A 12,660-nucleotide genomic window follows, 5' to 3' on the forward strand; every position below is an offset into this window, starting at 1 on the left:
CAACCATCTTGAGCAAAGCTAACATTTCCAGACTTTAATGGCTCCTTTAATGTGCACATTTGTATGAGTTCTGAGGTCTTGATTTTTATGTGCCATCACGAGCCCATCCAGACACTGAGTGGTGTTTGATGTATGGTCACATTTTATAGGTCAATAAAGCTCCTCCAAAGGCCCCGCCAATCTCACAGAGGCAAGCATCTGTTATACCATAGGTGACTGCCTCCTAAGTCCCAACGCAATAAGATCTGTGAATATATCGATTTTGGAAGATAGGGCAGCATCACGCGAATAAATATTATGGACAGAGATGCCTTGATTGAAGCCCTGGAGGGAAACTGTTCCATGACGCCATGTGCCGAGCCTGTTATTTGTGCTCCTCGGTCAAATCATTTTTATTGAGCACCCTAGTGGAGTGTTTAATGATACACACTCTGCCATCCTCCCTCATGTTGCTTCCAGCAACACTAGCTAAGGTATTAGTGCATAAAATAGCTTCGATCTCCACACACCTCTGTGTGCCTAGAATTAAGTCGGGGAGCAAAGATAACCTCCTCCACCAGAAAAACAATGCCATAACTATATAAAACAAATGATGTATACATATCATGTACTAGAAGACAATGCCAGAGTTTGCCCCTGTGCAAACCCTCTCCTAATGTGACCCTCGGGAACACCGAATTACCTTTATTGTGCAGAATTTGCAGTAGCTGATGCAACTCAGATGACACAAATTCCAAGCTCTGTCATTCTGGCATATGATCCAACTTCACTCCTACTGGTTGGCTTCACTGATATGATAACGCAGAGAGAGGATCATAGACTGACTCAGCCGAGGCATGCAATGAGAGGGGAGGTACAAGGGCTGAGCTTTCCCCCTCTAGCCCAGCGGTTTCCTCCCCCGCTCCCATTCTGCTCTCTCAGTCAAACAGCGTAGAGACTTACAGACAGAACAGCTCAGGCAGGAGAAAACCACTGGGAGGCAGGCAGGCGGCTGGGGGCTGATGCTGCCATTCCTTACACACAGAGGGGAAAGAGAGAGCGGGAAGGAGAGAGAGAGGGAGAGAAAGAGGGAGAGAGAGTGCTCATCTACAGGAAAAGAGGGGCAGGGGAGAGTAGTTTTCTGTACTTTTCCCAGCAACACGTGGATGGAACTCTCACAGGCTGGTAAGTGATCTGGGAGAGGAGAGGGAGGTGGTGGGGGGATTGTATGCGCTAGCTGAAAGACTGTTTATATTAACTTAAGCTGCTCAAAGCAAAAAGGTGTCGACTTTCAGTAGAAGGTTTGAGAAAGAAAAGTCAGACTGTGAAAAACTAAAAACAAATCTATGCTCATGTCGCACTCCTGAATTCACACTGCTTTTACAGTTAGCCTGTAGTGAGATAACAGCTAACGGTAGAATCATCGCGGGGATGAAGGGGAGAAAGGAGGGGAGAGGCCAACACCCTTTCATGGAATTGGAACCTAACCCTCTTGGTAGGTTTTAAAACAATAGACACAAATTTAACAGAATTCAATATTTTCTTTTGACTCAACAATGATATGGAATTGGAATATTTAATTTTAACACACAACAAAAAAAAACTCAATTTAGGTGTTCTTATCTGCCTATTCTATTGTGTTTTAATCTGACTATCTGAACTTACTTAGAACCCAATTTAGCACAAAACTGTAGTTGTTTATACTTCTCTATAGATTTCTACTGCATTCTCAAACCGTAGTTGTTGAGCTGATGATTAATAAACCACATTCATGTCTCCAAGAGTTTACATTCTTGGACTTATATTCTGGGAGGCTGGCTCAAATATTTTTCCTACTTTCAAAGGAACTTCATGGGGACAGTTGGCTTTACAAGTCATTGATCAATGAAAAGGTTTGCATCGGTAGGGGTGAATGTTTCACTAGTCTAGGGGTGGGCAATAAATTCAAGTTTTAGATGTTCAAGATTGGCCTGTATTTTTTTTATTTTTTATAATAAATCCCCCCCCTCCCCCCAATAAAAAAATAAAAAACCTCCCCTGAATATGCAACCTGCGGGCCGGGCCGTTTGTTGCCCACCCCTGCACTAGGCCTATCATGTAAAATATATTACACGTTGTAGCCTATAATAACGCTACGGTGAACTTCTGTTTTAAATAGTTTTGAGAGAGAGAAAATACAGTACATGACCAAAAGTATGTGGAGACCTGCTCATCGAAAAGCTCATTCTAAAATCATGGGCATTAATATGGAGTTGGTCCCCCCTTTGCTGCTATAACAGCCTCCACTCTTCTGGGAAGGCTTTCCACTCGATGTTTGAACATTGCTGCGGAACTTGCTACCATTCAGCCACAATTCATCCCAAAGGATTTCGACGGGGCTGAGGTCAGAGCTCTGTATAGGCCAGTCAAGTTCTCTCGACAAACCATTTCTGTATGGACCTCGCTTTGTGCACAAGGGCATTGTCATGCTGAAACAGGAAAGGCCCTTCCCCAAACTGTTGCCACAAAGTTGGAAGCACAGAATCGTCTGGAATGTCATTGTATGCTGTAGCATTAATATTTCCCTTCATTAGAGCCAAGGGGCCTAGCCCGAACAATGAAAAACAGCCCCAGACCATTATTCCTCCTCCACCAAACTTTACATTTGACACTATGCTTTTGGGCAGGTAGTGTTGGCCTGGCATCCACCAAACCCAGATTTGTCAGTCGGACTGCCAGATGGTAAAGCGTGATTCATCACTCCAGAAAGCACGTTTCCACTGCTCCAGAGTCCAATGGCGGCGAGCTTTACACCACTCGAGCCGACAATGAGCATTGCGCATGTTGATCTTTGGAACGCGGTAGTGAGTGTTGCAAGTGAGGACAGACGATTTTTAAGTGCTACGCGCTTCAGCACTCGGCGGTCCCATTCTGTGAGCTTGTGTAGCCTATCACTTTGCGGCCGAGCCGGTGTTCCTCCAAGAAGTTTCCACTTCACTATAACAGGACTTATAGTTGAAGCTCTAGCATGGCAGAAATTTGACAAACTGACTTGTTGGAAAGGTAGCATCCTATGACGGTGCCACGTTGAAAGTCACTGAGCTCTTCAGTAAGATCAATCTCCTGCCAATGTTTGTCTATGGAGATTGCATGGCTGTGTGCTTGATTTTATATACCTGTCAGCAATGGGTGTGGCTGAAATAGCCAAATCTACTAATTTGAAGGGGTGTCCACATACTTTTGTATGTATAGTGTATATTCTTGTTGTTTTGGTCAGGAATATTCACAATTACTAAAATGTCAACCAAACAAATGCAACCTTTTGTGATTACAATAACCTAGAAAGTAAACAAAAATCTAATTTCTACCTCTTATTGAAACTGATATGTGACACCCAGACATGGGAGAAAATTCTAATTGGGAGTTGAATGTTATTTGCGTTGGGACTGTTGGATAGATGGCCATCATGGTATTGACACAAGGTTATCTGATGCATGCTGTCAGGGCTGCTCATTGTTGTGGGCCACTGCCTAAATCTGCTGCTGTAATGATTTTTTTTTGTCATGATGACTGTTTTGTACAGACCTCAGCAATTCCATGCACTCTGTTAGTTTAAAGCCCCTCCATTATTGAACTTTCGCTGGGTTGGCTTATGCATTCATTCACAAAAGATTCGGCAACTACCGCTATACGGTTGAGAGGGTTATGAGACTTCACACTGTGAACAAGCATCTACAGAGGATGGACTCTGACAGATAAACACTGAGGATTGTCCATCATCCTTTCAGAGATAGAGCACAATGGGATGGAGGGCCTTCAGAAACTATTCCTACCACTGGACTTATTCCACATGTTGTTGTGTTACAGCCTGAATTCAAAATGGTTAACATGTTTTTTTCTCTCTCACCCATCTACACAGGATACACCATAATGACAAAGTGAAAACAAGTTATGAATGTATTCATTTAATACAGAAATATCTCATTTACATAAGTATTCACTGTATCAATACTTTGTAGAAGCATCATTGGCAGTGCTTACAGCCGTGGATCTTTCTGGGTGAGTCTCTAAGAGCTCCCCACAACTGGATTGTGCAACATTTGCCCATTATTCTTTTCAAAATTCTTCAGGGTCTGTCAAATTGGTTGTTGGTCATTGCTAGACAACCATTTTCAGGTTTTGCCATAGATTTTCAAGTATATTTAAGTAAAAACTAACTCGGGCCACTCAGGAACATTCACTGTTTTCTTGGTAAGCAAATCCAGTGTAGATTTGTTTTAGGTTATTGTTGTGTTGAAAAGGTGAATTCATCTCCCAGTGTCTGGTGGAAAGCAGACAACTAGGTTTTACTCAAATAACTTGCCTTTGCTAACCTCCATTCTACTTCTAATTTTATATTGAAAAACTCCCCAGTCCTCTACGATTACAAGCATACCCATAACATGATACAGCTACCACTATGCTTGAAAATATGGAGAGTGGTACTCAGTAATGTGATGTATTCGATTTGCCCCAAACATAACACTTTATATTCAGGACAAAAAGTTAATTGCTTTGCCACATTTTTTTGCAGTATTACTTTGGGGCCTTGTTGAAAACACGATGCCTGTTTGGGATAATTTTTTTCTGTACAGGCTTCGTTCTTTTCACTCTGTCAATTAGGTTAGTATTGTGGAGTAACTACAAAGTTGTTCTCCTATCACAGCCATTGAACTATTAAAACTGTTTTTAAAGTCACCATTGGCACCATCGTAAAGTCCATGAAATTCCTTCCTCTCTGGCAACGGAGTTGGGAATGACGCCTGTACTTTGTTTTGATACACCATCCAAAGTGTAATTAATAACTTCACCAGGCTCAAAGGGATATTCAATGTCTGCTTCTTTTTTTTTTTTTACCAATAGGTGCCCTTCTTTAAAAGGCATTGGAAAACCTCCCTGGTCTTTGTGGTTGAATCAGTGTTTGAAATTGACTGCTCGAAGGAGGGACCTTACAGATAATTGAATGTGTGGGGTACAGATATGAGGTAGTCATTCAAAAATCATGTTAAACACTATTTTTGGACACAGAGTGACTCCTTGCAACTTATTATGTGACTTATTTAGGCTTGCCAGAACAAAGGGGTTGAATACTTATTGACTCAAGACATATCAGCGTTTCATTTTAAATTCATTAGTAAAAACATAAAAATACAACATTTCACTTTGACATTATGGGGTTTTGTATGTAGGTCAGTGACATTAAAATAAAATAAAAAAAACAGGCTGTAACAACAATATGTGGAAAATGTCAAGAGGTGTGAATACTTTGTGAAGGCACTATAAGCACAGGAAAATAACAGATACAGTGCATTCAGAAAGTATTCAAACCCCTTGACTTTGTCCACATTTTGTTACGTGACAGCCTTACTCTAAAATGTCTTAAATAGTTTATTTCCTCATCAATCTCAAATCAAATCATATCTTACTAGTCAGATACACATGGTTAGCAGATGTTATTACGTGTGTAGCGAAATGCTTATGCTTCTAGATCCGACAGTGCAGCAGTATCTAACAGGTAATATCTAACAATTTCCACAACAAAACCTAATATCTAACAAATTCTACAACAAAACCTAATACACACAATCTGGTAAAGGATGGTAAGAGAGAATATACGTATAAAATATATGGATGAGCAGTGACAGATCGTCTAAGACGCAGTAGATAGTAAAGAATAGATAGTGAAGGACACAGTATAGAGTATATACACATGAGATGAGTAATGCAAGATATAAACATTTTTAAAATAGCATTATTAAAGTGACTAGTGTTCCATTTATTAAAGTGGCCAATGATATCAAGTCTGTTGGTAGGCAGCCGGCTCTCTGCTAGTGGTGGCTGTTTAACAATCTGATGGCCTTGAGATAGAAGTTGTTTTTCAATCTGGATGACAGCAGGGTGAACAGGCAGTGGCTCGGGCGGTTATTGTCCTCAATGATCTTTTTTGCCTTCCTGTGACATCGGGTGTTGTAGGTGTCCTGGAGGGCAGGTAATTTGCCCCCGGTAATGCATTATGCAGACCGCACCACCCTCTGCAGAGCCTTGCGGTTGTTGGCGGTGCAGTTGTCGTACCAGGCGGCGATACAGCACAAAAGGATGCTCTCAATTGTGCACCTGTAAAAGTTAGAGAGGGTTTTTGATGACAAGCTACATTTCTTTAGCCTCCTGAGGTTGAAGAGGCGCTGTTGCACCCTCTTCACTTGTGTGCGTGGACCATTTCAGTTTGTCGGTGATTTGTACACCACCGAATTTAAACTTTCCACCTTCTCCACTGCTGTCCCGTCGGTGTGGATATGGGGCTGCTTCCTCAAGTCCACAATCATCTCTTGATGATGACATTCAGTGAGAGGTTATTTCCCTGACACCACACTCCACTGCCCACACCTCCTTCCTGTAGGCTGTCTCGTCGTTGTTGGTAATCAAGCCTACCACTGTTGTGGTAGGCGTGCATGGCCACGCACAGTCGTGGGTAAACAGGGAGTACAGGAGGGGGCTGGGAACGCACCCTTGTGTGGCCCCAGTGTTTAAGAACAGTAGAGGGGAGATAATGTTTCCTACCTTCACCACCTGTGGGCGGCCCGTCAGGAAGTCCAAGACCCAGTTGCACAGGGCGGGGTCGAGACCCAGGGTCTCAAGCTTAATGATAAGTTTGGAGGGCACTATGGTGTTGAATGCTGAGCTGTAGTCAATGAACAGCATTCTTACATAGGTATTCCTCTTGTCCAGATGGCATAGGGCAGTATGCGGTGTGATGGCGATTGCATCGTCTGTGGACCTATTGGGGCGGTAAGCGAATTGAAGTGGGTCTAGTGTGTCAGGTACGGTAGAGGTGAAATTTTCCTTGACTAGTCTCTCAAAGCACTTCATGTTGACAGAAGTGAGTGCTACGAGGCAATAGTAATTTAGTTCAGTTACCTTAGAGTTTTTGGGAACAGGAACAATGGTGGCCATCTTGAAGCATGTGGGGACAACAAACTGGGATAGGGATTGACTGAATATTTCCGTAAACACACCAGCCAGCTGGTCTGCACATGCTCTGAGGACGCGGCTAGGGATGCCGTCTGGGCCGGCAGCCTTGCGAGAGTTAACACGTTTAAATGTTTTACTCACGACGGCCACGGAGAAGGAGAGTCCACAGTCTTTGATTGTGGGCCGCGTCGGTGCACTGTATTGTCCTCAATCTACACACAATACCCCATAATAACGACAAAGCAAAAACAGGTTTATAGAACTGTTTTTCAAATGAATAAAATAAAACAGAAATATCATATTAACATAAGTATTCAGACCCTTTACTCAGTACTTTGTTGAAACACCTTTGTCATCAATTACAGCCTTGAGTCTTGTTGGGTATGATGCTACAAGCTTGGCACACCTGTACTTGGAGAGTTTCTCCAATTCTTCTTTGCAGATCCTCTCAAGCTCTGTCAGGTTGCTGCTCAGCTATTTTCGGGTCTCTCCAGAGATGTTAGATCGGGTTCAAGTCCAGGCTATAGCTGGGCCACTCAAGGACATTCAGAGATTTGGCCCGAAGCCACTCTTGCGTTGTCTTGGTTGTGTGCTTAGGGTCGTTGTCCTGTTGGAAGGTGAACCTTCACTCCAGTCTGAGGTCCTGAGCGCTCTGGAGCAGGTTGTCATCAAGGATCTCTCTGTACTTTGCTCCGTTCATATTTCTCTCGATCCTGACTAGTATCCCAGTCCCTGCCGACGAAAAACATCCCCACAGCCTGATGCTGTCCCCACCATGCTTTACTGTGGAGATGGTGCCAGGTTTCCTCCAGACGTGACGCTTGGCATTCTTGGTTTTATCAGACTAGAAAATCTTGTTTCTCATGGTCTGTGAGTACTTTAGGTGCCTTTTGGCAAACTCCAAGTGGGCTGTCATGTGCCTTTTATTGAGAATTGGTTTCCATCTGGCCACTAACATAAAGGCCTGATTGGTGGAGTGCTGCAGAGAGGGTTGTCCTTCTTGAAGATTCTCCCATCTCCACAGAGGAACTCTGGAGCTCTGTCAGAGTAACCATTGGGTTCTTGGTCACCTCCCTGACCAAGACCCATCTCCCCCATTGCTCAGTTTGGCCCGGGCGGCCTGCTCTAGGAAGAGTCTTGGTGGTTCCAAACTTCCTCCATTTAAGCATGATGGAGGCCACTGTGTTCTTGGGGACCTTCAATGCTGCAGACAATCTTTGGTACTCTTCCCCAGATCTGTGCCTACAGACAATTCCTTCGACCTCATGGCTTGGTTTTTTGCTCTGACATGCACTGTCAACTGTGGGACATTATATAGACAGGTATGTGCCTAGCCAAATCATGTCCAATCAATTGAACTTACCACAGCTGAATTCCAATCAAGTTGTAGAAACATCTCAAGGATGATCAAAGGAAACAGGATGCACCCGAGCTCAATTTTGAGTCGCATAGCAAACGGTCTGAATACATACGTAAATAAAGGTATTTCTGTTATAATTTAAATTAATACATTTCTCAGCAACAGGCCTACATCCCATTGTGCAAAAAAATTGTTGAATCAACATGGTTTTGTTATTTCAACAAAAAAAATGTAATGTGATGATGTTGAATCAATGTAGAAAACTGATTGGATTTGCAAAAAGTCTTCAAAGCAAGGGATTTTTTTTGTAGGGAGCTCTGAGCATACACGTTTTGTCAGCTTTGCTTCTTCAGTTTGGAATCGTTGGAATATGAGAAAGGTTACAATTTCGCTTTCAGCCTTACTGTCGTTCTTTCACCCCGTTGAGTAGGTTGATTGAAAAGCCACGTTACCAGTCTGCATTTATAGGCCTACAATCAATATTGCATTTGGATTGTCCACGTATTGTGGACTAAATGCGATTGCTCGACCCACGGCTGTTGTTGCTGTTTGGGTAGCCTACCTTGGGGACGTGAGGATGGATGCCTCGTTCCAGGTTGGACAGAATAAGCATGCTCGATTGACGCCGCCCTGCGGTTTTCGCACTTTAGCCCTGTTGGAATAACCTCAAAAGTACTTACAGGGTTTAGCCGGCGTGATGGATCAAGCACATCTAGCGGATTCATTCACATCCTCAGAATGACTCAATAACATAATATTGACTTACAATTTCAAATGCATTTCCTATTAGTGCGATATGTTCATATTTTTGTCTTTCTCTTTTCAGATCCTATGATGTGGAATGCTTTGTGACTGTGTGGACACAATACAAAACGGTGATGACTAGAGACATGATTGTCTCAACAATAGAGTCCCAGTAGAGAGCAGAGTGGAGAGGTGTCAGGAGGAGATGAAATTGAACTGAAGACCAACATTTCTCTGAGGAGCCCATGTCTGCCGTTGGGCAAATATGATGGAACTCAGACACTCCCAAATCATTTGGAATAATTGTGAAAGTAGCAGCCTGTCAAACGCAACAACCTATTGGACTTGACAAAAAGATAGAAAAGGGGGGGGGGGGCAAGGGTAGGAAGGTTGAAGAATGTTTTTGAATTTCAGAAGGATCAGAAAATGTCAATGTGTGCAGCTGGTGACGACGTGCTTTGTCCTGTCCGTGTTGATGGTGTGCTGGGAGCAGCTGGACCACCACGTGGTGAGCCATATGAAGTCCTACTCCTACCGCTACCTGGTCAACAGCTACGACTTCATCAACAAGAGCTTTGGCATCAGCCAGAGGGAGGCTAAGAGTCAGAGCAACTTCCCGTACCTCATCAACCACCATGACAAATGTGACAGCAATGAAGTGCTGTTGCTGCTGTTCGTCAAATCTTCCCCAGAGAACCTGGAGAGGAGGCAGGCCATCCGGGCCACCTGGGGGAATGAGGCCTACACCCAGAGGGAGTTGGGGGCCACCGTGAGGGTGGTGTTTGCCCTGGGGGTCCACCCCAACCCCCAGCAGAGGGGCCATGTACAGAGGAGGCTGCTGGGGGAGGACCAGGTCTATGGGGACCTGGTCCAGCAGGACTTTGTGGACACCTTTCACAACCTCACCATCAAACTGCTGCTGCAGTTCCGCTGGAGCCACAACTACTGCAGCCAAGCACGCTTCCTCATGTCAGCCGACGACGACATCTTTGTCCACATGCCCAACCTGGTGCACTACCTGCAGGGCCTGATCCGTCAGGGGGCCCAGGACCTCTGGGTGGGCCACGTGCACAGGGGAGCCCCACCCAACCGCCGGAAGGACAGCAAGTACCACGTGCCTTATGAGATGTACCAGTGGCTCTCTTACCCAGACTACACAGCGGGGGCAGGGTACGTTGTCTCAGGGGACGTGGCTTCCAAAATCTACCAGGCCACTCTGTCCCTCAATGCCTCGCTGTACATTGATGATGTGTTCATGGGCATCTGTGCCAACGCCATGGGGGTGTCTCCCCAGGAACATGTTTACTTTTCAGGGGAAGGGAAGGCCCCCTATCACCCCTGTATCTACGATAAGATGATCACCTCTCACGGACACGTGGCAGATGTCCGGTACCTTTGGAAGGCAGCGACGGACCCCCAGATCCATGACATTTCCTCTGGCCTGCTGGGAAAGATGTACTGCACAGCAGTGAAAGTAATGCTCCTCTGTAAACCTTACTATTTAAATACCTACCCATGCAAAGCAGCATTTTCATAGTGTATTGTAAGGCTGCACAGTATGTCACTGCAGTCTTTATTTTTTTATTTTTTTTATATTTCAGTGTCAACAGCTGGTATCATTTTCTAAATAAAGACCAAAGCCTTGTTCTTGAGCATATATTCACCACTCTTGCCTTGGCTTGATGGATACTGCAGTTGTACTTTGTGGTTTAGCTAATTGTGTGATGGTAAACAGACTGTTCGTGTTCTTGGCTGCATTCAGGAACATTTTGGCTGGCTGCGTGAAGTCATAAGGGAAGAATCATTTGAATAAATTACCTCAGTCTCAAGAGGAAATTCTGTCCAGCATTGCTAGCTGACATTAGGGTTTTTATTCAGTTTTCTATTGCTCATTGAATTAAACTGGTTGAAAGTGTACCGTCTGTATCCTACTAATTTTACCATCCCTCTTATCTCTATAGAGCCTTTTACCCCATTCCCTGATTTCACTTCTCCTTAAATGTCAGGCTGCAAACAATGAGCAAACACAATTTGCTTTAAACCACATCCTGCTCACTAAATCATTCCATATGAACTCTGCTCCCCCATCTCTCCCTTTCTTACAGTCTGGGCCCCCCAATAAGGTAACATACAGCATTTAGTGACTCTGCAGAAAGGAATTCACTGTGAAACTAACTACTCTCTGAAATAAGCTAACTAACCCCACCTTCAAACATAAAGCACTTCACAATGTTTGCTAAGGGTCTTTAACATTCTCTACAATTATAAATCTGGCATGTGTAATAAAGAAATCGGAATGATTGGCTGTGAAAATGTGGATTTAGTATGGATCTCTAGCGGCCCTAGCCTACAGCAGGCGTTTCCCAAACTGTCCTTCATTTACTTCTTTTTTTCAAATCTGTTTTTTATCTGTTGCTACTTTATGCTCCAAAAGAGACATTGTCATGGACATCACAGCCTATATGTGTGTTTTATGAAAAGCTCATGTACAAAACAAAAACCTTATGCATAAATACCCAGAACTGTTACAGGACATTTTAACATATCAGGTGACATACCATATGTACATAAGCTTCTGTACGTCTCATTTCAATGTCATGCAAATACACACGGCCTACATTGACTGCTTCTAATGCCTGTGCTTGGCAGTGGAGGGGAGTGCAAATATCATTCACTTCCTGTACCTATTTTATTTCTGTCTTTCAGCCACATCCCTTTGAGATTGAGCCACTTTCTCACTTGCTCAGAACCTCAAAAGAGGTTTCCAAATATAAAAATGTCTGTTGAGTCAGAGACTGTACCCATGCAACAGGGAGTACACTCCTACGAACCGTAACAGTTACAATAAAGACAAGATACATAATGTGATCGACTTATCGAGTATTAATAAACTTAGAGCAGGAGACATTCCACACAGCAGTCACACAGTGTGTGGTCACCTGGGTGCTAACAGCCAGCCGGCAGCCTTTGCCTCGATAAAAGTGTATCTTCATCATCGCTACGAGCCCTTTCTTCAGACCACTGTACTGTAAATGCTTTGCTCTCCAAACCTCGTCTTTCAATTTTCACTCGCTCTCGCTCTGTGACGTATTTCAAAGTTTCTTCAACTAACACTAACTAATGGTGGAGGAAAAAGCAGTCCGTTGTAAAATGTCGCCAACCTCATCACTAGCCACAGTGTGTGTATGCAGTGGTTTTGAAAAAGAGCAGAGCGAAAGAAACAGGAAAGATACTGTATATGGGCAGAGAAGAGAAAAGAGACATTTACCTCCGTCTGTTTGAGAGACTCTCCTCTGTCTCGTTCGTCACCAGGACGTGGCTGGAGCCTCCCTGGCTTGCCTCATGCATTACCTCAATCTGAGGACACAAACACACATCGTCGCAGTCATGGCCAGGTGAAAGGGTGACACATACTGTACATACCATGGAGGCCCCTATTTCCTTTCAAACGTCACCCTCGTGGTCATAGTGCTAACATTTAGATACGATGAGTGGCTTATCATGCATGACTAGAACTTTAGGCAAACTGGAAACCATATATCTGGAGGCTGCTGCATTTATTGTAGCCGGGGATTTTAACAAAGCTAATC

General features: G+C 43.9%; 2 protein-coding genes across 14 annotated transcripts in view; one reads left to right on the forward strand and one right to left on the reverse strand.

The window, feature by feature from the left end:
* LOC118359114 (guanine nucleotide exchange factor DBS-like) overlaps positions 1-12,660 on the reverse strand; it is a 73,254-nt gene that overhangs the window by 26,993 nt on the left and 33,601 nt on the right. For all 13 annotated transcript variants that reach the window (XM_035737367.2, XM_052480396.1, XM_052480401.1 and 10 more), the window contains one exon: positions 12,339-12,427. In XM_035737367.2, the coding sequence (XP_035593260.1) occupies positions 12,339-12,427 (89 nt within the window). The remainder of the gene's footprint in view (positions 1-12,338; positions 12,428-12,660) is intronic.
* Positions 798-10,985, forward strand: LOC118359115 (lactosylceramide 1,3-N-acetyl-beta-D-glucosaminyltransferase A). The gene is made up of 2 exons (XM_035737371.2): positions 798-1,164; positions 9,153-10,985. Exon 2 carries the CDS (start codon positions 9,468-9,470, stop codon positions 10,605-10,607), a length of 1,140 nt encoding a protein of 379 aa, XP_035593264.1. The 5' UTR covers positions 798-1,164; positions 9,153-9,467; the 3' UTR covers positions 10,608-10,985.

The sequence above is a fragment of the Oncorhynchus keta genome, chromosome 26, assembly GCF_023373465.1.
Source record: "Oncorhynchus keta strain PuntledgeMale-10-30-2019 chromosome 26, Oket_V2, whole genome shotgun sequence".
NCBI classification, from domain to species: Eukaryota; Metazoa; Chordata; class Actinopteri; order Salmoniformes; family Salmonidae; genus Oncorhynchus; species Oncorhynchus keta.